The 26857-nt window shown below is 39.5% G+C and overlaps 1 protein-coding gene across 2 annotated transcripts; it reads left to right on the forward strand.

Annotated features, from left to right (window-relative positions):
- Positions 1-285: 285 nt before the first annotated feature.
- LOC144001564 (galactose-specific lectin nattectin-like) lies at positions 286-21435 on the forward strand. Of its 2 annotated transcripts, XM_077496016.1 has the most exons (8): positions 286-1003; positions 10065-10339; positions 11509-11571; positions 11672-11693; positions 12291-12376; positions 12515-12649; positions 16451-16559; positions 20382-21435. In XM_077496016.1, exons 2-8 carry the CDS (start codon positions 10310-10312, stop codon positions 20420-20422), a joined length of 486 nt encoding a protein of 161 aa, XP_077352142.1. In that variant the 5' UTR covers positions 286-1003; positions 10065-10309; the 3' UTR covers positions 20423-21435. The 2 variants fall into 2 exon arrangements, with proteins under 2 accessions (XP_077352142.1, XP_077352141.1); XM_077496015.1 differs by lacking the exons at positions 10065-10339; positions 20382-21435 and adding an exon at positions 16798-17133.
- The last annotated feature ends 5422 nt before the right edge of the window (positions 21436-26857 follow it).

Genomic DNA, 26857 nt, shown 5'->3' on the forward strand with positions numbered 1-26857 from the left:
CAATGCTGTTTAAAAAAAAAAAAAAAAGATGGTGGATTAAACATTTCTAGCTACGCAAAGACACAAATTTGCAGCTAATAATTCAGTTTCAGAAATAAAAAATAGTTTCATCCACTTGTTGCTTAGTGTCAAGGTTCAATTTGTGAAAACGTCACATTAGATTAATGGTTCTTAAGTGTGGTCAGTTGACGACCGATTGTTCTTGTTGTGGTTCAGAACGTCAAGTTGGGATTCAACAGCTGCTCAGTGGAGAGGCATATCTATTATAGTGGCACACAGGGGTCACTATTTGCCTTGTGACTGTTAGCAGCTTTCAATAAGTAACTGTACATTATATCAACAATTTATAATTGCTTCATTGATTTTTACCATGTTTAACTCATTCACTGCCATTGACGGAAAAAGACGTCAAATGATGCATTATTTGCTGGTCTGGCAATGAATGTGTTAATAAATAACTTAAAAAAAAAAATCAAAGTGGCCCTTGCAGCTTTCTATTTTTCTGTATGTGGCCCTCAGAGGAAAAAGTTTGGACACCCCTGCTGTAGACTATTTGCCACGGGAGCAGTCCACAATAGACCACGTCGCGTTGATTACGTCATCTATCGCACGCCTTGCTCTCGTAGACTGGCCCGCGTCGCTTGGCATAACCGAAGCTTTGCCCACACTACTGTAGTAGCAAACTAGCACGTAGCAATTAACATCCTCTTCACCAGTGTGGTCGTTTTTCTCCATGGCAGAAGATTGAAGCATTTTCAGCAAGGATTCTAAGAGGGGGAAAGAAGGCTTTTGCTCACCTGAAAATCCGTCATCGCGGCGAAGCCGTTTTGAACTAACGTGAAGCAGCAGCAAATGCGGCTAAGCTAACCGCGCTAAGCTAACAACCCAGCAAGGCAGCAACAGCAAGGGCTCTAGGTGGAGGAGGGGAACCGTCACTTGCCTTCGGTGCCGGGTGGTCTGGGTTCGCTTCTCCGACTGGGAGGCCATGTGTGCCTTATAAGAGGTAAGCTTGTGTGAGTGAGTGAATGATTACAAAAAAAAGAAAAGGCTAAAGCCATTACGCCAAAGTTATGGCATTCATAGCACTAGACAACCAGCCTTTTTCTGGACATGACCTGGGTTTTTGCAAGTTAATGGCCCATTTGGAGGTGAGCCATGTTTCATCCTCCCAAGCTGTCGCCTCTTCTAGTATGCGTCCCTCCCCGCCTGTATAATGATGTCACTGATATTCGGCCACAGCTTGATTGACAAAAATGGACTTCACTAAACGTGAGTTTCACCGCAGTAGGGGTGTGGGCGTTTTCAAGTCTGTGTGTCATAAGTATTTTTATTTTTAACTTGTAAGTTTTCAAAGAAATCTCTACGATGCCCAGTGCAGTCAAAGCTTTAATACTCTAGCGTTTGTGAAATGATCAAGCCAAACCGTGAAATAACTGTAACGCAAGTTACTGTCGGCCATAACCAAGCCACAACACAACACGCTAATGTGCGTAGCTTATTTAATTATGTATTTATTTATGTGGGCGGCACGGCACCCGCCACGCACCCGCAAGGTTTGCTGCCATACCAGTAATTCTGTAAACTTGCATGTACTTTTGTCTATTTATTTTATTTATTTATTATTATTTTTTAGTTAAGGTTGACAAAATGTCAATGCATATAATTTTACCTACCGTTCACCTACCTCATCCTCATGCACTACTGCACTTAGGGTTGAATAAATGCATTCCTATTGCATAATGCATACATACATGAATGTTTTGTTTTTCCAGATAAAATAGTTGTAGTTCTATATTAATTTTCAAATTAACTTTTTATTTTGTGTAATTATTTGTTAGCCATTTCATAGAGAAAATACACATTTGAAAGAGACAAATTTGTTTACCGTTATAATTAGCTTCTAAAACATCACAAATCGCAAATTATATGAAGGCTATATTAAATATATATATATATATATATATACATATATACACGATATCTACGATTTTTGATATATTGTCAAAAGAAATTTAGCAACATATCATAATATGTGACTGAAAAAGCCCATAAAAAGGAAAATGTCTAATTATGCATTTATTCAATGCCAAAACTTTGTACAATGTACAAAGTTCTGCATAGTGCCTCACTGCCTCTGAGCCTTTTAACTGTAAACATTGTAAAGTGAGACAAAATAAAGTGCATAAACATTTATAACACTGCACAACTGGACTCAACTTATATATCAATATCTACCGTCAGTGTATCGATAATTTATTGCAACAGAGAGTGCAACAATATATTGCGATATCGATTTTTTTCCTCCCACCCCTAATCTACATACACAATAGTGTGGCGATTGGTGAACGCATCTTGTCTGTTCATCTTGACATGCATCAAGAGTCCGTCGTAAACAGAGAGAATCCGGTCACTTTTCAAAATTAAACATTTTAAAAGCCTCGGCTAATCAATTAACCGGGAGTACAGTATTTTTTTATTTTTTTTATTTTTTATTCTTTCAACTGTGCTGCCCGTCGGCCCAGTCCAAAGTGGTCCACGGCCTGGTGGTTGGGGACTGCTGGGCTAGATTGCAGCCAACAAAGGAACCTTTATTGACGCTAGCGTCCCCTGGTGGTCGGTGCTACACACAAGTCTCCATATACGCATTTGCAACTCCCCACACGCATTTTTACCTATTATGATGACCTATTATTTAGCGGAAGGTCATCCTAAAGGTAGGGACAAGCAACTGTAAAGGCTCGATCCCCCACAAGCCTCCGCTTTGTCCTCTGTACCTCCAGTTGTGTCTGGTCTGCTGACCTGAGGCACTGGACAGGTGTGTAGAGGTGCAGGAGCTCAGCGAGGTAATACAGGAAAGAGGAACTTTTTCTAATTGGCCTTGCTAATGCTATTCTCAAATTTTGAGCCAGCTCAATGGGCTTCTCTGAAAAATCAGTAATTAAGTAATCAAGAACATTTTTCTTTAGGTGATTAAATGGAGGTAGACCTACAATTAAATGGGTATGACAGGTATATTTAACCACAAAAAGAAAATTATCTCTTTAGTCTTCAATAATGCAATTGATTACTCTAACTATAATTTGTTAATAACCTCATACACGAAATATTATTGTGTGCACACTTTAGTTATTTTTTAGCAGCACATTTACGTCTAACAATTCAAAAAAATCTTTTACCATGGGCGACCTGGGAAATTAACATACAACCTTTAGTCTCAGACATCAACCATTCTGCACCCACAATGCAATCCTGAAAGATGAACAAAGGAACTAGTATTTTCTATTATCTAATTTCTTTTAAGTGGCTTGTTGTTGTTGTTTTTAGCTTGTTAGCGGAGAGAAAAATGGAAAACAGGCTGGATAGGGGCTCTCGAGGACCGAACTTGGAGACCCCTGGTCTAGAGTAACATATGCGGTGAGGATACTCCCTCTAGTGGTTAAGCAATATAATGTTCTTCCAGTTCACTATTGAGAGGAAATCACAAAAAGAAGTGAAACAGACACAAGTCTTGAAAGCACATAAGTGAGAGAAATACGAGATAAGAGGGAGTGGCTGTTGTACTGGCCCCTGTCATTCATTGTTTTCGTCATGAAAATAACTAATCTATTATATGCTTGTTTATGTACTTGGATTTCTCTGTAAAAAAAAAAAAAAAAAGTCTGTCTTGTTTTTTTAGAGAAATAGATGGGGAAAAAATAGACTTGTCTTTCGTGGCATTATAAGTGGCCATGGAAGTGTTAATATTTACATTTTTTATCGATTGTTAACACACAATTTCTGGTACCTGAGACAAAGTTACCACAACATCTAACTCATTTACCAAATCCCTCAACCAGTTTCACTAAACCATAAACACAATTTCTGCTTAAGACTCAGTCCGACGCAGGGACGTAGCCAAAATTTTTTCACTGGGGTGGCCAGGGTGAAACCATGACTCAAAGAGGGGCCATAATTTCATATGTGAATTGTCTAAATAAGTGGTTCTTAACCATGCAGCCACACCGTTCGCATGCCGGCCTTGGGCTGCATAAAATAATTACAGAGCATATGTTATGAATTCAATGCATCAATGAGTTGCTCAGTTACAATACAGCTTTTTAGCACTTGGCAGCGATACGGCAAATGTCAGTTACTGACCTGTACACAATAAGTAGAAAAGGAAACTGAACAGTGAAATTCACGACTAAGTAAGTAAGGTATTTAATATTTGTGAATATATATATATATATATATATATATATATATATATATATATATATATATATATATATATATATATATATATATATATATATATATATATCCATCAGACACAGAAGTATCTCATAATGACACTTCCTTGCAATTCCAAAGCACTGACTGACAAATCACCACACGCATGAACCAGTTGATTAAACACGCGTCCATTAGCTGTTATAACACATGACTGTTTTATTGTAGACAAAACGATCAGGTTTGAACGCCACAAAAATGCAGTAGGTAAGTTCACCTGCTTTCAGCCAAAATGGAAGAAGTCAGATGAAGAAAAGTGAGTGTGAGGAATTGGTTGAGGATGAGCAGGAGGTTGTGAAAAACCCAAAATAGGAAGAGAACGTCCTCAAAGAAGAGGACCACATTTGTCAAATGAAATTTGTGCGACACTAGTTGATAATGTTACCAATCATAGATTGACACAGAGGCTAGACTACAAGTCAGAAGAGATTTACACTGGCATCTGTCATACAGATCTTCCAACAAGAGAATGCAGTAAAAAAAAAAAAAAAAAAAAAAAAAAAAAAGCCAATAAGGATATTGCCTACAATGTGGATGAATTTCACTGTTCAAATCCCATTAGGTGATCACTCAGTTCTTTCTTTCTTTTTTACTTGACTGTAGACTACATTCAATCTTACAGTGTTTGGACGTTTTGTTGCAATTGTCTCTATTGACTGAGTTTGGTTATATGAAGACAAATAAATCCTACTTTCAATAGTATGTAGCATTGATCTTGTGTTTGATTCATTTACCATATTGTGTATTTGTACTTTCTTTGTGTACTTCGCTTATAGTGACAGCTCAAAGTTGATTAAGTTAAACATTGCAGTGTGTAACTGGTTCAAACACAGTTAAACCTAATGACACGTGTGTATGTCATATGGTAACATAAGATGGTTTATATACATGTGTTGAGAGTTTTGACAAGAGTGATTCCTTTTGCACAGGATGTGAGATATTCTGCATCTCGTATGCATGGTTGTGCTAATTGCGTGAAGAGTTATGTTTTGTATTTCATCCTGAAGCAATTGTAAAAAACAAAACAAAACAAAAAAACAACTCAGGACAGGTGTTGTCATCATCAGTCGACCGCAAGTAGAGAAAATACTATTTAAAGGTATTAATTGTACATGAAAAATAATGAAGTTACCACATTAATTGTAGACAAAATACTAACTATTTTTCTGCTGAAAATGGCCCAATGAGTCAAGTATCCCTTTAGAGTTTTTTAATGTCCTGTTTTTTAATCAAGGCATGGAAATGAAAAAATGTGAAACTTCCATTATTACTTGACATTGAAGAATCCCACACATTTTTAAATCACATTATTGTTGGTTGGAGCCTATTCCAGTTAACTTGGGCGGAGGCAACATAGATAGTCACAATCATATTAACTCCTGCAGGTGGCAGCAGTCCCTAAGTACTGGAACAGGAACCGCTTCAGCCCTGTTATGGGCTCAAATATGGAATTTGGTGTGGCTTACTGGACAGGTGCCGGTTTCCTTTGAGAGCGCTGTCCTTAGTGTATTTGAGCAAGGCAATGAACCCACAACCTTGGGCAGTTTGCAAAGTAAATCAAACAAAAGGTGTTTTAATTTGAGTTTCCGGGTTTAAACAATGCTTCTTGCCATCACATTTAATACCTACCATTGGAAAGCATGTATGCTTTCTTTTTAAATGACTGTACAATGGTCCCCCCTGCCGTGTTGTTGCAGATATAACAGTCAATCAAAACTGCCTTTGTCATGTCACATGGACCTTCACAATCAAAATATAAATTTTCGGTTATAAGTGAGAATCAGCTGCCCAATGTCATTGTAAAGCTGTACCGGTATAATACAGTGTAGATTGTGTTTCATAATAGGCCTATGTAACTATACTTATTTATCTTGTGTGTATCTGTGGATGAAAAAGTGAAGCTTGAAAATGATCTGTTGCCAGATGCACACAAGCTTCCACACACACACAAAAAAAACGTTTTCTGTGCTCAAGGTGACATGACATTTATTCATTCATCCAAATGTATCCATATTGATATCTTGGTCTGGGCCAAGCCTTAAAATACACAATAGGCCATATTCACTAAGAATGCGCTGCGTCCGGTAATAGCGCGAAATATTGCACCACAACTGTACCCCCAGTCTGCGCCCAGTTACCCACCTATTCACTAAGCATATTGCTAATCATATACCGGCGCAAACACGCCCACAAAACTGACAGCTTGGAGCAAATTTGCACCTGATTTACCACACATGGCAATGGATTTGTGCCAACAACATGGTTGTTATAGTAACAGTTGTGAGAAAGATGACATTATCAGAAAGCGAGGTTGGACCGAGAGTAAGCGTTTAGAGCGCCATTAAGCTGTACAGAGCAGAGAGGATGACAACGATGTCATTCATTCATAAAATACAAATTATTGGTGCGATTATGTTTTAAGAATCTATTTTTAGAGGTTGGTGTGGGCGTACGCCGTACAGTATCCATCTGGCACGTAAGAATGATCGTAAAATAAATGCCTCCCCGCCATTGCCGATCAGCCCGGGTTACGTTGTGTTGTCCTAAACCAACACAGGAAATTCCCTCCCTCGCTCTCTCTCTCTCTCTCTCTCTCTCTCTCTCTCTCTCTCTCTCTCTCTCTCTCTCTCTCTCTCTCTCTCTCTCTCTGCGTGATCTGCAGTGGATGTTGTGCTGCAAATGGCATGCACTGCTGTCATGAGCCCGGGATCGAGGTTGCGGCAGGTCAATACATGCTTTCCAAAACCGTTATTTGCGTCACGCAAACGCGGTGTGGCTATTTGTGCTGGCGTTAGTGAATTAGACGCTGTACATCAATGAGTCTCATTTGCATTGGGGTGGACATATTTTGCGTCAAATGTATGCAAATTACCTAATTTACATACGCACAAATAACACTGGCGCACTGTGGCGCAATCTGTTTGGCAGCGCACTTAGTGACGGATTTCCCCGTCAGCAATTGAAAAAGAGACAAAACAGAATTGGCTGTCAAAAACTTAAACTATGATCTTCTAGATAGCAGAATGCGATGAACTCATTGACAGCATTGTAGACCTGACTGCAGCTGCTAATTAGTAAGAGGGCATGCAGCTTGTAAAAATTATGACACATCTATTTTCAAACCTGTAATTAAACACTCACACCCACAAAGGAAATGCATCGGAGAGCGTGGCCCTAAAAAATACAAATAAATCCATAGCTCAGTTCATATCTGTTTTATGGTCAAGGTTTATGGTTTAGTTCAGTTCACCTTGACTCTTGGGAAAATAAATGTTGTCTTATCTTGTTAAGCCTAAAAATTTTAATGTGCTTTCATTGCAGGGCAAACGGTACATTGAACCTGTTGTGCCCACCAGTGATGAGCTGATGACCATTGAATTACCCAGAATTCAATTCCCTAGTTCCCCCAAAAAACTCAGTTTACAGTACAGACACTAATAAGATTTTAACTATTTATTCACATCGAGAGGCGTGGAACAAACTTGACTAGATGAGAAGCAAAGAGAGTTGCACAGAGGAACAGTGGTAACAGAAGTAATCATCCGACAAAGACACACACTTCTCAGGAGGCTTACATAGACAAGGAATCGATCTGATTGGTTGTGGCTAGACATGTGGGTAACAGGACTGACATGGAATTATCTGATTGGCTGTTGACCAGGTAAAGGGAGTTAAGATTCCTGACATCACTTAGCCCTTGACATCACATAGCCTAAAACCAGTTGAAACTAGATGCAAGTTACATCAATTCAAAACAGACACTTGTTACATCAGTACATAATAGACACTTGACCTCACGGTCATGAACACAACTTAACAGGTCATGAACTCAAACTTAACCCTGGCATGACTGCCGGACAATAATAATAATGAATGACGAGGAAAAATGCTATAAGGTCTTTGCCACCGTTGTTCGGACCTGTTTTGCTTAATGCTTACCTCCTGAGTTTTTATTTTTTGACTAAAAATTTAGCTGTAGGGCTTTTTCTGAATTAAAAGTGAGTCTTAAGAGGTGGTTTAAATGTTTCTACAGAGGTAGGAGCTCGGACCTCCGAGGGTAGGGCATTCCAGAGCACTGGAGTCCCATTCAAAAACGCTCTTGAACCTGCGGACTTCTTTTTGGCTCTTGGGATCACCAAAGGGCCAGCATGTTGTGAACTAATGTTTCGTGTCGGAACGTATGATACTATTAAATCGACGAGATAGGAAGGCGCCAAGCCATGTAATATTTTGTATGTAAGTAAAATAACCTTAAAATCGCATCGCAAGTGTACCGGAAGCCAGTGCAGGTTGGCTATTATTTTGTACTAACTGCAGACTTTTAAGACCGGTCATGGGAAGACCAGAAAGTAATACCTTACAGTAGTCGAGGCGAGACATAACAAATGCATTAATTATAATCTTTTTATCACCATCAGACAAAATAAGACAAATTTTTACCAAAATTACGAAGATGGATGAAAGCAGTTCTAGTAATATTTTTAATGTGCATTTGAAAATAAAGAATTAGGTCAAAAATAACGCAGAGATTTTTTTTTACTGGAGTCAGTTTGGCTAATAGTACATTTTTATCGAGGTTTAGAGCGGTTTGTAAACAGATGACAATGACAGGCGGGACCGACAAGCAACATCTCGGTTTTATCTGGGTTAAGAAGCAAAAAATTAAACCACATCCATTGTTTAATGTTGGCGAGGCACGACTCTGGATCAGGTTGACTCTTTTTCCAGCCTTTTTCAGCCCTCGAACTCAAACCATCTCTAGCTGAACATTCGTATGTTCTTCAACGTATATACCAGTAAATTTGGCATCAGGGACATCATCTTTGGACAGAATTCGTAGGTTTATCTCAGCAGACATCTCGCTCGTAGACTGTTTACATGCGTCTAAGCATGACTAGCCCGCTGAGTTTGACCCTCCTTTCTAGACTCCATCCATCCATCCATCCATCCATTTTCTTGACCGCTTATTCCTCACAAGGGTCGCGGGGGCTGCTGGCGCCTATCTCAGCTGGCTCTGGGCAGTAGGCGGGGGACACCCTGGACTGGTTGCCAACCAATCGCAGGGCACACAGAGACGAACAACCATCCACACTCACACGCACACCTAGGGACAATTCGGAGCGCCCAATTAACCTGCCATGCATGTCTTTGGAATGTGGGAGGAGACCGGAGTACCCGGAGAAGACCCACGCGGGCACGGGGAGAACATGCAAACTCCACCCAGGAAGGTCCGAGCCTGGACTCGAACCGGAGACCTCAGAACTGGGAAGCGGACGTGCTAACCACTCGACTACCGTGCCGCCCCCTTTCTAGACTCGTGAATATTAATTAAATGTGGTGACGTGCATCGTGTGTTACGCAATTGACCCCCTCAGGTGGAGCAGTGCAACCGTCACTTTCCTTCGGTGCCGGTTGGCGTGGGTTCACTTCTCCGCCTGGGAGACCACCATGTGGCTTACATGATGTAAGCTTGTGGGTGTGTGTCCTGGTGTCGCTCTGACTCCCACTAACGTGCACACATTCAGCCAAATATGAAGCACTTAAATATGCTTAACTGTACTGTCTCGGCACAGGGCACTCAGTAACGACATGCTATACATGTTTAAAATAGATTTAAAAAAAAAAAAAAAAAACTTTCCAACGGTTCAAATAGTCCAAATCAGAGCTCCCCCTGTTGGATCCCATTAATTTTCAATGAAAGTATGCTACTAACCAGCCTACCCATAATACACCACGCTGCTGAGATCTGCACTTCACTTATTGTTATGGCTGAGCTCATATGTCTGCTGCAGCTTTGTACAGGTGTATCCAATCTGATGACAACGAGGTCGCTGAACATTCTGCTTTCCCGATTGGTGGAAAAGGAGGCTCAACCCCTTTAAGACCTGTGACACCAGGAGTCAAACCAGCCAATCTCCCTCTCCTCCCAACCAGCCACGCCAGTGAATTGTTTGAAAGCTGTTTGTTATCAGCGTAGCGGTGAACTGCAATTTCTGTTTATTAAGTTTGCATCTGTTTTGTCATATATGAAGGCAGGATGCTGTTTTTTGTTTCCCCAACTATTCAGGTTGGAGTTTTTACTTTCCTAGAGATGTTTTTTTTGAAATGTTGTCCTTGGCTCACCTGGAAGACTTTGTGTTGTTTGTATTTTGATGGAAGCTCATGAACATCCATCCATCCATCCATCCATCCATCCATCCATCCATCCATTTTCTTGACCGCTTATTCCTCACAAGGGTCGTGGGGGGTGCTGGCGCCTATCTCAGCTGGCTCTGGGCAGTAGGCGGGGCACACCCTGCACTGGTTGCCAGCCAATCGCAGGGCACACAGAGACAAACAACCATCCACACCCACAAGCACACCTAGGGACAATTCGGCGCGCCCAATTAACCTGCCATGCATGTCTTTGGAATGTGGGAGGAGACCGGAGTAGCTCATGAACAGCAAATGTGAATAAATTACTAATTTGTTTTGTTTTTATTTGTTCATTTTTCCTTTTGGACAATCAACATACAGTTAACAGCATGTACATTTTTTCCCAGTCCTATTTTAAATTTGTCACAAAAGTCATTGGTGCCAAAAGGGAGCAACTTATTAAAGTCTTTGAGAAATATAATTAATTTAACTAATTCAAACAAAAAAAATAAAATCCATGAAATCCAATTAGTTGTATAACCAAAAAGAAAATTGGCATGACTTCTCTTAAGACACAACTTTGTTTTATGGTGATGGTGAAGACAAAGCAAGTGTGCAGGTGGTATGTTTTGTACATTGTTTTAAGAATGTCATCAGGCAAGTAGTAATTATTATTATCAGCTGCCAATTGTTAAACATCTTGAGATGCTGCTCTTTGTTGGCATGACTTCTCTTTTCGCCACACCTTGACGCTTAGTTTTATAGTGATGTGAAGACAAAGCAAGTGCGCAGTTGGTATGTATTGTTGTTCATTGTTTTAAGAATGTCACCAGGCAAGTAGTAATCATCATCATCATCAGCTGCCAATTGGTAAACATCTTTAAATCCTGCACTTTGTTGGCCTCAGTTTATTTGCTCAGCATAGGGCGTCACAACAGCAAAGGTAACATTTAGGAGATTTATATCATACTTCTCAATTCAATGTCATGTCAACTTTTTTATTTTTTTTCCCTACATTTATTTGAACAGTATTTTTTAAATCCAAACAAATATATCTAATGTCATAACAGTTTCTCTCCCTCAACCACCCTCATTAAACAGATGACAATTGTTCTTCACTTCGTCTTGGTCTTGGGTGGCATTTGTGGAATGTTCACAAGAACTGTAAGTAAAACCATGTAATATTTTCCACACTTTCTTATTGAGTGTTTTCTACAGTGATGTGATAAAAGATTTACAGTTTTTTTCCCCTCCTTTCTCACAGTGGGCCTTTGCCATAGAGAGAGGTTGGTAACTGTCTTATGTTACTGTCTTAAAAACCCCTGGGCATTATCTTATTTTGAAATGACTTGGTCAGAACCATCAAAAGCCGAAAACCGGTCACAATAACGCCGAAGGGTTTTAAGTTGTGTGACTTTGTTCAAGATGTGGGATTCATTCTGGATTGATAAGCATTCCATGACAGGGTTGACTTTTACAGGAAAAACAATCGTTCATGCTTAGATTCACACAGATGGACAATTCAGACTCTATGATTAAGATTAAAAATGGTCAGCCTAAAAGACAGCACAAATGTACTCATTACTGAAGCATAAGAACGCCGGACACAAAATGGAAGGAAGCTGCTATTTACCGAACCACAGAGGATTGGAGATACAGGCTGTGCCATGATGCCTCTGAGGCAGTCCAGTATGTAACAGCAGGTGTAAGAAAGACACAGGTAGCTTCGGTATACATTTTTAGGGAGGAAGCCAGAGTAGAGAAAACCCACATGATCACAAATGGAACATGCAGAAGAGATCCCCCAAAGAAAGTACAGTCTAAATTCAAAATAATTCTTGCTGTAAGGCAGCAACTCCTAACCAGTCTTCTAATGTTCTCAGATAAATATTGCCCTCATGGCTGGACTCAGTTGGACAACCGCTGTTTAATCTTCCAAAATGAGGACATCAATTTTCTCTTTGCCGAGGTACATATATTTATATATTTGTATTATATATGTATATTTGGTGACACACCACAAATTAGTCTTCTGCAAATGAAATACTGTACAAATTAAAAAATTTTGGTCCTGTTGATTTAATGTTGACTGTTTTCATCCAATTAGACTGTCTGCAACATTCTTGGTGGAAATCTGGTTTCAATCCACAATGCTCTCGAAAATGAAGTAGTTCGACACCTGATACTGGCAGGGGCTGGATCTTTTCAACCTTCTTGGATTGGACTGTACGACCGGGTTGAGGTAAAATGTGTAATGTTTTTTTTATTTTTTTTTTAAACAGGTGGTTGATCTTAAATGGACCTTTTTCACATTTAATGGAAATACATGATCACTGTGGATCGCCACTTCCGGTGTAGCTCACAGCAACTGTAACAATTAAAAACTGGCTAAAAATAAAAGCCACTGTCATACTGGGATGCTCATCCTGCATTTCAAACTTTATTAAATACCCAGGCATTAGCCAGGCCATCCAATGTGTGATTTCAAATGTTGCTTGGAGCAATCTTCTTCTTCTTCTTCTTCTTCTTTTTTTTTTTTTTTGTTTTTTTTTGTTTTTTTAAATTTCAGATAAGTCATAAAACAATAAATTACCATCCATTTCATTAAATGTCATTTGACATGAACTTTTTTTCCCAGCTTTAATTAATCCATATTTTCACTGAAATGATTAAACGCATGTGTCTCCATTCAGCAATACCTTTCAGCATCAGATGACACTTTTAAATACAAATACTTGTACACTCGATTACTCAATACAATTACATTCATTGTCACAGCCACTTCTATGTCCACAATAGTCGGGTGGTTAAAACAAATGACTGGCACGTGGAAAGTCTGCATTCGATTCCCGCCACTTAGCACCACTTCGATTTCACATAGCAATCATTGTACAGTATAATTATTTAAAGCTGCTCTATGTAATAATTTGATCCAAAATGAAGTTTTTAATTAGTAATTCACACTCAAACGCCAAAAACGTTTAATACTGTGCATTATACTCCCAAACACGTTTACGTTTTTTTTTTTTTTTTTTTTTTTTTTTTTATACACAAGAGCATACAGAAGGCTTTGACATGCAGCTTCTGACATGAACAGGGGGCTTCAAGCAATGGTAGTTATTAGGTTCCATGTTTCTAAAACCGCCAGCAGGTGGCAGCAGAGTATGAGCGATCAGCCAAGGCCATGTTGCAATTAAGCTCCTTTTGGCATTGTTTCAACCAAGAATATGAATAATGATGAAATTTAGCTATATTCTCATCGGGTCGAATCTCGCTTAGGAAATGTTTTTGTTTTTTTTTCCACCCCACAACTTTAATTTCAGAAAAAGTCATTGTTCAACTGTTTTACATCCATTTGGTTAAATGTCATTTGAATGACTGATTTCCATCGTCCAGTTGGAAGAATCAACAATCTGCACTTTCGCTTTGATTGAGCCGCATTGCAAAAGTCCCGTCGTGTTTTGACCCTTCAGGAGCCATCAAGAGGTAAATGGGCAGTTAGACTATCTTCTTTTCTAATGTATTGTGAAGTTTTATTGTAGTCTGTAGGGTTAAAGATGCATTTTGAAGCTCCGGATGATGGAGTTGCTGGCCGGTGAGCCACCATAGCGGGTGCAAAGTCTGTTAGTGTTTTTGTAAAAGTAAATGTAGTGACGTGTGTTGGCCAATAGATGGCACTGAAGTCTAGTTATTATATCATTTTATTCTCCTCATATTTTTGGCATCAAACAACTCCCAAAGAATACCTCCGATTTACACTGTTCAAATTTCAACTTGCTTAAAAAATTACACCTTCCAGGGTATATAAAATCAGGTTCCACATTACTCACAGTACTCGTACAATTAAACGTTAAAGATCAACACATTCATTCATTTCTTCATTCATTTTTAATGGGACTGACATTGAACTTTAAATAGTGCATCCCGTGAATCCGATGACATTGAGGATAGCAATACGTTGCTAATATGCCCAAGTGCGGAGACATTAGTTAGCGACCGTGTGGTAGTTTTATTCTGCACTGCTAATCATAAATAGACCCTATCGTATTTTCGTTACGAATTCCTAGGGTGGCACGGTGGATGACTGGTTAGCACGTCTGCCTCCCACTGCTAAGGGCGTAAGATCAAGTCCGGGCTTTGGCCTTCCTGGGTGGAGTTTGCATGTTCTCCCCGTGCCCGCGTGGGTCTTCTCCGGGTACTCCGGTCTCCTCCCACGTTCCAAAGACATGCATGGCAGGTTAATTAGGCGCTCTAAATTGTCCTTAAGTGTGTGTGAGTGTGGATGCGTGTTCGTCTCTGTGTGCCCTGCCAGTTCAGGGTGTACCCTGCCTACTTCCTGACGCCAGTTGGGATAGGCTCCAGCACCCCCGCGAACCTTGTGAGGATTAAGTGGTTAAAGAAATGGATGGATGGATGTTTCCTCCTACGTCAATTTGAAAGGTATTAGCTCAAAGCAAAAAATGGGTATACATCGGCCAGTTGACTTGAGGGCTGTGTGCGAATGTGCACCTTAACTCCCTATATAGTGCCCTACTTAGCACTCACACCATTTTGTAGGGGTGTCCAAATGTCCAAAACTATAGTTAAAATAAAATGGTAAAATGAGCTGCTTTTTTTTTTTTTTTTTAAATCTAGTATGCACTCAAAATTACCCACAATGCACTTTGAAAAGTAGGGCTGGACGATTTTAGAAAAAAAATTGTATTGCGATTCCCCCTTTTTTTGGGGGGGGGGGGGGGGCAATTTTTGCAACTTCGATTTCATTTGCAATTGTTTTTTCACATTCAGCTTTTTATTCACAATGTACAGTAATGTTTCCAAACGTGACCGAAAATGAATCAAAATATGAAAATATGAAAAGCTATTACTCGAATAATGCAAGAACACCGAGCTTGTGTGAGAGCGATAGTCCTTTACAGGGTTCAAGTTTATGGAATCACAGGAGTGCCAAAATTAATAGGAAATACAAACGAAATCCATAAAAGAAACATCATCAATAAAAAGAGACATTTATGAAGGCAGTTATATAAAGACATTCAATAAAAGGGAATATTTACTAATGCAGACATACAACGGCATTCAATAAAAGAACATTTACAAATACAGACATACAAAGGCATTCAATAAACCCGAACAGTCATTTTTATTAATTTTGACACTCCTGTCACTCTATAGAGTCATAGGAGTGCCAAAATTAATAGGAAATACAAACACAATCCTGAAAAGAGAACTTTTACAAAAGCAGACATACAAAGGCATTCGATAAAACCGAACATTTAATTTCATTAATTTTGGCACTCCTGTGACTCTATAGAGTCATAGGAGTGCCAAAATTAATAGGAAATACAAACACAATCTTTAAAAAGGAACATTTACAAAAGCAGACATACGAAGGCATTTGATAAAAGAGAACATTTACAAAAGCAGTCATATAAAGACAATCCCTAAAAGAGAACATTAACAAACGCTTTCCACATTTGGCTTTTGCTTATTTGAATGCGTGCATGTCAATGCTGTCTGAAGTGGTTTTTGGAAAATAAATCCCGCCCCTAATCTGGGCGGATCATTTGTTTTTACGAATGCGGATTTATATTAATTATCTTTGTCAAAATGTGTCAAATGCCTGTTTGCATTTGTATGCAGATGACAAGGTTATTTATTGTTCTTCCGGGGTGATTGAAGAAGCTGTGAAATTTTTACAGTCTGCTTTTGATGTTGTGCAGTGTCATTTAACACAATTAAAGCAAGCTTTAAATCCAGACAAATCTAAATTAATGTTTTTTTTAGCAGAAATTCAAATAGTACCTACTAAGGTATTTAGGTATTGCTATTGACCAAAACCCGTCTTGACAAAAAGTCAGTGTAGAATTAAGCGTGTTTATTCCTGAGCCACTTAAATATCTTTAACTTTCGTTCTCAGATGAGTTTATTTCACAATTGAGTGAAATTGAATAAAATGTGAGGAGGCTTTTAAATGGTGCTGAGAAATGTCTAGAAGTTTTTATTTTTAGGTGAATAACAAATGAGTGACTTTGTCTTTCAGGATGGAGACTTTTTATGGACTGATGGCTCACCCTTTGATTTCAATGACTGGGCTAGTGGACGGCCAAGAGTGGATACAGAGCAAGACTGTGGAGTGATCAACTTTCAAGGTATCCTTAATTATCCTCACATGATGACTGAAGTCTAATATCATTCTATCACCATATCATCTTTTAATTTTTAAATATGAACAACTGGTATGCTAATATTTGGTTTATTTAAAGTGTCTCAAAGTTTTTATGTGCAAAATTGTATTGCAGGTTGTCTGGTGTTGATGAATATTTAATGACCAATCCTTTCTCCAAGAATCTAGCAATATCATACTTGTGTTTATCTGTTTTCTTTCAGGTGAATTCTGGATTTCTATTATCGAAATCTATACTCAGAAATTAATAGACCTAACCCTGAACATATTGAGGTATTCCTAAATAGCTTAAATATACCTCAGTTATCTATTGAACATAAAGATATTCTAGATGCCCCGCTTACTATAGATGAGTTGTATCGTGCTTTAGACAGTATGCCTAATGGCAGAGCACCTGGTCCAGACGGCTATCCGGCTATATTTTTTAAACATTTCTGGTTAATGTTTGCTCCATTATTTCTAAGAGTAGTAACTGAAATTAAAAGTAAGGGTGATATACGTCAAGATATGAATATAGCAGCAATTAAACTTTTATTAAAGCCAGAAAAAGACCCCACCCTCCCGTCAAGTTACCGACCGATATCACTAATTAATACCGATATTAAAATTATCGCTAAGGCCTTGGCATCTCGACTAGAGACAGTAATCTCGACAATTATTCATAGCGATCAAACAGGTTTTATTAAAGGTCGTCATTCTACTAATAATATTAGGAGGCTCTTTAACTTGATTAGTATGTCACAGCGGTATGATAAAAAGGCAGTTGTTATTTCGCTGGATGCAGAAAAAGCCTTCGATAAAGTTAACTGGTCCTTCCTCTTTGCTGTCTTAAATAAATTCGGCTTCGGGGAGTCATTCATTCAATGGGTCTCAATATTATATGATTCTCCTAAAGCTACAGTTACTACCAATGGGATTACATCACAGAGTTTTACTCTACAAAGGGGAACAAGACAAGGGTGCCCAATGTCTCCTTTATTATTTGCTATATTTATTGAGCCGCTTGCATTAGCTATACGTCAGGATAGACGGATCCAAGGAATCCACTCCGGGACAATAGAACATAAAATTAATCTATATGCCGATGATATACTACTCTATTTAGAAGAACCTGCTATCTCGCTAGGGGAAGCATTTAACTTAATAACTAAATTCTCTCACTTATCAGATTACTCTATTAACTGGACAAAATCAACATTATTACCTATCACAGAAAATTCATGGAATCCTACAAGTCAGGATCCACACTCCTACAGGTAATTTAAAATACTTAGGTGTTAAAATTTCACCAAAGTTAACTGAATTAACTTCTTTAAATTTTTTACCGTTATTGGACAGTATCCGTAGTGATCTGGAGCACTGGAATAATCTTCCGATCTCTTTAATAGGACGGATAGCTACTATAAAAATGAAAGTTTTACCAAAGATTAATTATTTATTTTCAATGATTCCATTTAAACCTACGTCTAACTGGTTCCAATCGCTGGACTCTGCTATCATAAAATTCTATTGGAATAAAAAAAAAGCTAAAATTAGTCTATCTACTCTTCAGGAAAGTAAATCTAAAGGAGGTTTAGAGGCACCAAACTTTATGTACTATTATATAGCTAATCAACTACAATATCTTGTGCTATGGACACAACCCAACAGAGATACTAACTGTTGGTTGGAATTGGAGCAGTAGGATTGTAATAATCTTAGACTGTTAGATTTACTCTTTATTACAAAATCAATAAAACGGCATAATTGTTTTAAAAACCCAATGATAGCCGCCACCCTGACTGCCTGGTGGAAGGCATTAGAAATTACAAACTCCCAATTGGCGCCCTGTGGGCTCTCTCCCATTTGGCATAACCCCGACTTTCAATTTAATAATCAGTCGTTCCATTTAAGCTTATGGGAGCAGAAAGGAATTACACACCTTCATCATCTTTTCTCAGATAATAAGTTTATATCGTATACAAACTTGGTCCAGAAATATGAAATAAAAAATGGAAATTTCTTACATTATCTGCAAGTTAAAAATATGGTTAAGAAACAAATCCCAACACTTCAGGATACGCTCCAACTGCCTGTCTTAGCCAAAGATATTATAAAGCTTTCTCCAACAACAATAAAGAAAATATCAAAAATATATAAGTTATTTTTATACACAAATAAAACGTATTTACCGACTTTAAAATGGGAAAAAGACTTGTCTATAGTTCCGGAACCAGACTTTTGGACCCAAATCTGTGAAAATGTATTTAAAATGACCAAACAGACAAATTTGCAACTTATCCAATATAAGATACTTCATAGAACATATATTACACAATATATGATGAAAAAAATGGGACTCTCTGACTCCGACATTTGTCTCCAGTGCTCACAAAACACTGCCGATACTTATCTTCATGCTTTATGGTCATGTACTCCAGTGCTGCATTTCTGGACTAAAATCTTGGAAAAGCTCGCTGATATATTAAACTGTAGGCTTCCTTTATCTCCAAGATTGTGTTTACTAGGTGACTTAACAATAACTGAGCTACCATGTAAACAATCCCAATCTATATTTATAGCCCTTACTATTGCTAAAAAAATAATCCTTGTCAATTGGAAAAACAAACAATCTCTCAATATCGACCACTGGTTAAACTTACTAATAAATTATATCTCAATGGAAAAAATCTCTGCCTTAAATAAAAATCAAGTATCAAGATTTAAACAAATATGGTCTATGTACATAGAATATTTTAATCTTAATTTGGCAACTTAAACCTGCCAAGATTCTGCCTGTTAACGAGAGCCACCACATCGTTACAACTTCTGTTTTCGCTGCTTCTGTATTTGGTATTTTGTATCTGATTGGTTTTATTTTTATATAGTCAGGAACCTAGTTGCTGCTAGTGGGCTCGAGCACACCACACTATACGACACTATACTCACTAACTCCTTAAGAGTTATTTCTAGTGGGCACTAAGCATCAACACTTGGTGTTACTGCATGCTAATTAGTCAATTTTCTCGACGCCGTCCCCCGTGGTCGGGCGGGGGTGGTTCTGCCCCCCCCCCGTTGTCCGCTCTGTAGCGGTTGTTGTCTTGGCCGCTCCCTGGGCCCCCTGTGGGGTGCGGTGTTGGGGTGCTTTCCCTGGTGCCCGGGGCGGCGCCGTCCCGGCGCGGTCCGCTGCTCCGTGCCCGGTGGCGCGGTTCGGGGCGGGTGGGCCTCTGGTGTGCCCCGTGGCTCCCTCTCCCCTCCCCCTTCCTCCCCCCCGTCGCCTCTCCCTCCTCGCCTCCTCCCGCCCTTCATTCATTGGCCAGTGATGGACGCCGTGGCTGTCCACATTTTGTGTTTTGTATTAAGAGGAAATATATATATTGTTCTGTCAACAATAGAAAATATCGTTGGGCATTGATAGTTAAGTGAATAGTATAATAGTGAATTAGAACAGGGTTCAAAGCCACTGATGAATGTTATTTCAGTGTTTGTTTCAGAGTAAAATGCATATGGTAATTTCTTGAAAAAGAAACTGTTCTGTATGTGAATTTAACTGTGTAATGGTAGCTATATGATTGTCACATGCTGCATTAGAAGTGTTTTCAAGCTATGTCGAGGAAGACGAGTCAGTAGAGGATGACGCATGACATGGTCGCGCACCGCGAACACTGTTTAACTGGTGTATTATTGTGCTTTGACAGGATACAGTTGAGACAATAAAGAATGTAAATATGTTGCACGACAGATGACTTGGCCCATCATTCTCGTCTGTGTAACATTTGCATTGGGATTTTTAACTACATTGTTGCAGAATGCCTGGCGGAAAAAGAGCTGACGAGATTGAGGAGATAAAATCTTCTCTTAAAAAACTCAGTGGAATGGTTGCCGAATTACTTGTAATGAAGAAGAGCATTGAGCCAATTCTTCAGGAAATACAGCAATTGAAGAAAGAGACACAGGAAAAAGATCGACGCATTGTTGCCTTGGAACAAAAAATGGATGATTTGGAACAAAATCTTCGTATCAACGATGTGATAGTCACCGGTATCAAGATCAAGCCGCGCCGTGGCCCTTTGAGAGCTGCGGCTAGCACGAGCACGGAAGATTCTGACCAATATTCAGGGAACGAGACTGTGGAACAGCAAGTGACACTTCAACTCAGAGATTTGGGATTACTGTAACTGTTGATCCTGCGCACATTCAAATGTGCTTTTCGCTTCCAACTGGAGGGACACGACCACCGGCAGTTCTGATCAGGTTTGTTGACAGAAAGAAAAAGATTGCTCTTCTGAGAGACCGTCACAAGCTTCGTGGGAAACATGTCTACATCAACGAAAACCTCACCAAACGAAATGCTGACATCGCCAAAAAGGCTCGACAAATGAGAAAGAATGGACTTATCGAAAGCACGTGGACAAAAGACTGCCGAATTTTTATTCAAACTAAAGATAACTCTGGTCAACTAAAAACACGAATCGTGAAAGGAGCTGAGGAATTGGCAGCGCTTGAGAGACAACAGTAATTCACAATATCACAACAACAACAACAACAACAACATCACTAATTACCCAAAGCTGGAGTTGTATATGATTATTTGCTGACTTTGCCAAGGCTAACTCTTGTTTATACACCTGCATTGATAACATGTATTGCTGTTCCCGTTTGAATCTAAATATTGTCTGGCTCGAATTCCGTTTGGACATTTGTTCTAACAGTCAAGGCTACATGATAAGGCTGTATTGTGGCTCCAATGAATCTGCTGTCAATACGCAAAATGGGGGTTGGTGGTCTGGTTCCTGGAATGCAGCTGGCGTGGGCCGCTCTGCTGGGTGAGCTAGGCTGGGCAGCGCACAGGAGTCATCAGATCCACAACAGGCTAGCAACCAGTGGTGCTACCTGACCAGAATCGAGTGCTGAAATTGCTTGAAAGCAATGGGCTGAATGCAAGCCGATCTACTCTTCTGGAAAGCACAACATGTGTGAAAGCTGATCCGAGGTCAGCGAAGACCCTACTGGTGAAAGAGAAGAATTGCGCTTGCCTTGGCTGCTCGCCTGGCGGGGTGGGCTTGCTGGTGGCGTCTGGGGACCGACTCACCAGTGCCAAATGACTGGGACTAGCCACAATCTACACACGGACATTCAAGATGAACTGAGCGAGCAGTGTCTGGGATAGTATGGGATGGTTAATGATAAAAATTAATGACTATTCTAAATAATGTATATGATTGATGCGTTATAGTAATGGGTCGATGGGGACGGGTCTCGAATAAGCTTCGGCTTCTACCCGTCAGCCCTTCTTTCGGATGTCAATGTTGCAAATGATGTGAGGTGATTGATGTAAACTGTAATGTGTCCGAAAGGAAAAAATGAATAAACTAAACTGACCACCCCCATCCCGATTGTCATTGGCTAGCTTTAGCTGTCAATCAAAGCCTAACTTGAAAGGAAGTATATGGTTGGTTGGCAAGTAGAGGTGTGCAAAATTTCCGATTCTTAGATTATTCACGATTCGGCCGTGGAACAATCGAGAACGATTCACAAAAGTCCAAATTCCGATTATATAAATATGCCAAGGGAACCGAAACTAAAAGTGGACCGGAGCGAAAAGTACGCGGAACTGAAACGCAGTAGCGCGCGCGGTCTTCGGGACGCTTAATGGGACGGACCGAGAGTACACATCCACAACTCACGCCTCGACATTCAAAACAACAACAAGCATGGCTGAGCTGACCAACCCACCTCTTCGTCAGATCAGACCTGCTCCGAAAAGGCAAACAACTTCAGGCGGAAGTATCAGCTGGCTGGCTGCAGTGCGTCGGTTAGCGTTCTACAGGGCGCCGCGCAGTGATACGAACGAACGAACAGAAAAGTAGTGGCTGGCGGTAATGGCGTCTGACTTTATTCAGAAAAGAGTATTGTGGTGGAAATGTATCACGCTTTTGAAAACAAATAGTTTTTTTTTAGAAGAAAAACGCTTTATTTCCGAGACCCCAGCCAGCTTGCTGGACTATTTTCCTCTCGTCCAACGTCGAACATGAACGCGTGTCACCGAACGCTGTCAGAAAGAAGTCAGTGCTGATCGCACACACGGGAGGTGAGGATCAAATTGAGATTCATGTTAAAAAAGCCGAACGATCCCTTTAATGTTTACACGTTCATGTTTACACAAGTTAAAAAGCAGAAAAGCACTTGAGGGTTTTTTTTTTTTTGTACCTCTGAGAAACTTTAATGTTTACATGTTCATCTTTACACAATTTAAAAAGCAGGAAAGCACTTTTTTTTTTTTTTTTTTAGGCATTTGTATTGAAGTAGTAGTTCACATTGTCTTTCATTTATATCTCAGTGCACTTTTGAGTGGATAAAAATAATATATTTTTGCTCAATGCTATGTTTTATTCTGTTGAAGACTGAATATACTTAAAAGCTGTTGTTACAGAATGAGGACTTGAGTATTTTATTTACTGTTTTGAACTGTTAACTTGATACTGAAATAGTAGTTTATTTAGGCCTGAGAGGACGTTTGTACTATTTTTGTAACTAATGTACGAAACATTAAAAGCACCAAAATACATTGGGGTTTTTTTGCTGCCTGGGGGGAAATCAATAATCGTTTTATAATCGAATCGTAGCCTCTGAATCGTAATCGCAATCGAATCGTGAGGTGCCCCAAGATTCCCACCTCTATTGGCAAGTCATACTTTACTTGAAGCCGAAGCAACGCAAGTTGACGTGACTGATGGGAAAAACAGATTGGCGAGGCCTCTCAAAACAGCGTCCAACCCAGGGCGGGCACAGCTGACTGTCATGGCAGCCCCGGCCCCCTAATGCCCACCCATGCCGCTGGGTCCATCCTTAAGGCCTCAGTATACTTCTGCTTGAGGCTCACGCGGAGACATTACGGCGTAGCTCCGCTCGTGCGTTTGCCTTCCAACTTGTGTGCAATACATATCGATGTCTGCTGAAGTTTCACACCAAGTCCCGCTGTCGCTATGGCTGGGACGCCACAGTGTGGACATTCCTCTGCATTTTATGACGAATTCAGGAAGTTTAATTTAATTCAGAAACACGAAACAAAGCCGGGGGGAGAGTAAGTTCATCACCGTGGCAATTAATTATTGCCAATTTGCAATATTTGCGTAATTTGTGTAAACTCGCCAAAACACAACAGCCACGCTCTTAGCGAACACAGTTTTTTGTTTTTTTTGTTTTTGTAGGTTGATAAAGTGTGCCCCCCCCAAAAAAAGGTAATGTCCCCCCTACAATTTCTTTCTGGTGACGGGTCTGGCCGTGGCTAATATTTTGACAATCACATACAAAAATGTTAATGCAGTTTATTACTATGCTATTGTAAACTACATTTAAAAAAAATTGAATATTGTTGACAGTGTCAAATTCAATCAAAACTAAACCTTATTGTGAGAAATCTTGAGAAATCTTATGTTGTCGGAATGGAAGAAAGTTGATTTGTTGTGATTGTATTGTATTGCTGTTAATCTTTTATGTTGTTAGTTTTGTTGTTTCTGTAAAGCGCTTTTTGACAGCTAAGGCTGTTTGAAAGCGCTATATAAATAAATATGACTTGACACAATACAACACACATGATTGTGTGTGCAATGCACCTATGTAAAACAGAGGTTATGAACAATAACATGTACACATACACAAAACATAAAGCCTCTGACTCAAATACATTCATCTAAACAGAAAGACACCACACATAACTTCCACCAACAGGTTTAATTAGTCCCCTCTTTTGATTTCCTTTCTCCTGCCCACCACAAGATAGATCTCAGTGTCAGAATGGCTGACAGATTGAGACAGAGCATTGTTATGCACACACGCACGCACAAACACACATTTTCCTCCCTCCCTTCAGACTTAGATCTTCCATATTATCCTCACTTCCATGGTTACAGTGTACACAATGAGAATACATAGACTACCCAAGAAAGGTACATTTTAGCCGATAAAAACGTCCGATAGATTTAAAGTCTGTAAACCAGAGGTGTCCAAACTATGGCCCGGGGGCCATTTGCGGCCCGCCATACATTTTTTTAGCGGCCCGCGGCAAATACTAAAAATATTTTTTCAATGCTGTTTAAAAAAAAAAAAAAAAAAAAAGATGGTGGATTAAACATTTCTAGCTACGCAAAGACACAAATTTGCAGCTAATAATTCAGTTTCAGAAATAAAAAATATTTTCATCCACTTGTTGCTTAGTGTCAAGGTTCAATTTGTGAAAACGTCACATTAGATTAATGGTTCTTAAGTGTGGTCAGTTGACGACCGATTGTTCTTGTTGTGGTTCAGAACGTCAAGTTGGGATTCAACAGCTGCTCAGTGGAGAGGCATATCTATTATAGTGGCACACAGGGGTCACTATTTGCCTTGTGACTGTTAGCAGCTTTCAATAAGTAACTGTACATTATATCAACAATTTATAATTGCTTCATTGATTTTTACCATGTTTAACTCATTCACTGCCATTGACGGAAAAAGACGTCAAATGATGCATTATTTGCTGGTCTGGCAATGAATGTGTTTATAAATAACTAAAAAAAAATAAAAAATCAAAGTGGCCCTTGCAGCTTTCTATTTTTCTGTATGTGGCCCTCAGTAGAAAAAGTTTGGACACCCCTGCTGTAGACTATTTGCCACGCGAGCAGTCCACAATAGACCACGTCGCGTTGATTACGTCATCTATCGCACGCCTTGCTCTCGTAGACTGGCCCGCGTCGCTTGGCATAACCGAAGCTTTGCCCACACTACTGTAGTAGCAAACTAGCACGTAGCAATTAACATCCTCTTCACCAGTGTGGTCGTTTTTCTCCATGGCAGAAGATTGAAGCATTTTCAGCAAGGATTCTAAGAGGGGGAAAGAAGGCTTTTGCTCACCTGAAAATCCGTCATCGCGGCGAAGCCGTTTTGAACTAACGTGAAGCAGCAGCAAATGCGGCTAAGCTAACCGCGCTAAGCTAACAACCCAGCAAGGCAGCAACAGCAAGGGCTCTCGGTGGAGGAGGGGAACCGTCACTTGCCTTCGGTGCCGGGTGGTCTGGGTTCGCTTCTCCGACTGGGAGGCCATGTGTGCCTTATGATTAAATGATTGAAAAAAAAAAAAAAAAGGCTAAAGCCATTACGCCAAAGTTATGGCATTCATAGCACTAGACAACCAGCCTTTTTCTGGACATGACCTGGGTTTTTGCAAGTTAATGGCCCATTTGGAGGTGAGCCATGTTTCATCCTCCCAAGCTGTCGCCTCTTCTAGTATGCGTCCCTCCCCGCCTGTATAATGATGTCACTGATATTCGGCCACAGCTTGATTGACAAAAATGGACTTCACTAAACGTGAGTTTCACCGCAGTAGGGGTGTGGGCGTTTTCAAGTCTGTGTGTCATAAGTATTTTTATTTTTAACTTGTAAGTTTTCAAAGAAATCTCTACGATGCCCAGTGCAGTCAAAACTTTAATACTCTAGCGTTTGTGAAATGATCAAGCCAAACCGTGAAATAACTGTAACGCAAGTTACTGTCGTCCATAACCAAGCCACAACACAACACGCTAATGTGCGTAGCTTATTTAATTATGTATTTATTTATGTGGGCGGCACGGCACCCGCCACGCACCCGCAAGGCTTGCTGCAATACCAGTAATTCTGTAAACTTGCATGTACTTTTGTCTATTTATTTTATTTATTTATTATTATTTTTTAGTTAAGGTTGACAAAATGTCAATGCATATAATTTTACCTACCGTTCACCTACCTCATCCTCATGCACTACTGCACTTAGGGTTGAATAAATGCATTCCTATTGCATAATGCATACATACATGAATGTTTTGTTTTTCCAGATAAAATAGTTGTAGTTCTATATTAATTTTCAAATTAACTTTTTATTTTGTGTAATTATTTGTTAGCCATTTCATAGAGAAAATATATAATATGTATATATATATATATATATATATATATATATATATATATATATTAGGGGTGGGACGATACGGGTAAACCACAATTCGATACTGATATGACTTCGATATTTGGCTCATGATATCGATAATATCACGATACACGATATCTACGATTTTTGATATATTGTCAAAAGAAATTTAGCAACATATCATAATATGTGACTGAAAAAGCCCATAAAAAGGAAAATGTCTAATTATGCATTTATTCAATGCCAAAACTTTGTACAATGTACAAAGTTCTGCATAGTGCCTCACTGCCTCTGAGCCTTTTAACTGTAAACATTGTAAAGTGAGACAAAATAAAGTGCATAAA

This window comes from Festucalex cinctus, chromosome 14 (assembly GCF_051991245.1).
Source record: "Festucalex cinctus isolate MCC-2025b chromosome 14, RoL_Fcin_1.0, whole genome shotgun sequence".
Classification (NCBI taxonomy): domain Eukaryota; kingdom Metazoa; phylum Chordata; class Actinopteri; order Syngnathiformes; family Syngnathidae; genus Festucalex; species Festucalex cinctus.

Coding starts and splice junctions, on each gene's coding strand:
- LOC144001564 (XM_077496015.1), top strand. CDS start 11,509: ATGACAATTGTTCTTCACTTCGTCTTGGTCTTGGGTGGCATTTGTGGA. Junction 12,377..12,514: donor TCAATTTTCTCTTTGCCGAG/GTACATATATTT, acceptor TCATCCAATTAG/ACTGTCTGCAACATTCTTGG. Junction 12,650..16,450: donor GACTGTACGACCGGGTTGAG/GTAAAATGTGTA, acceptor TTTGTCTTTCAG/GATGGAGACTTTTTATGGAC.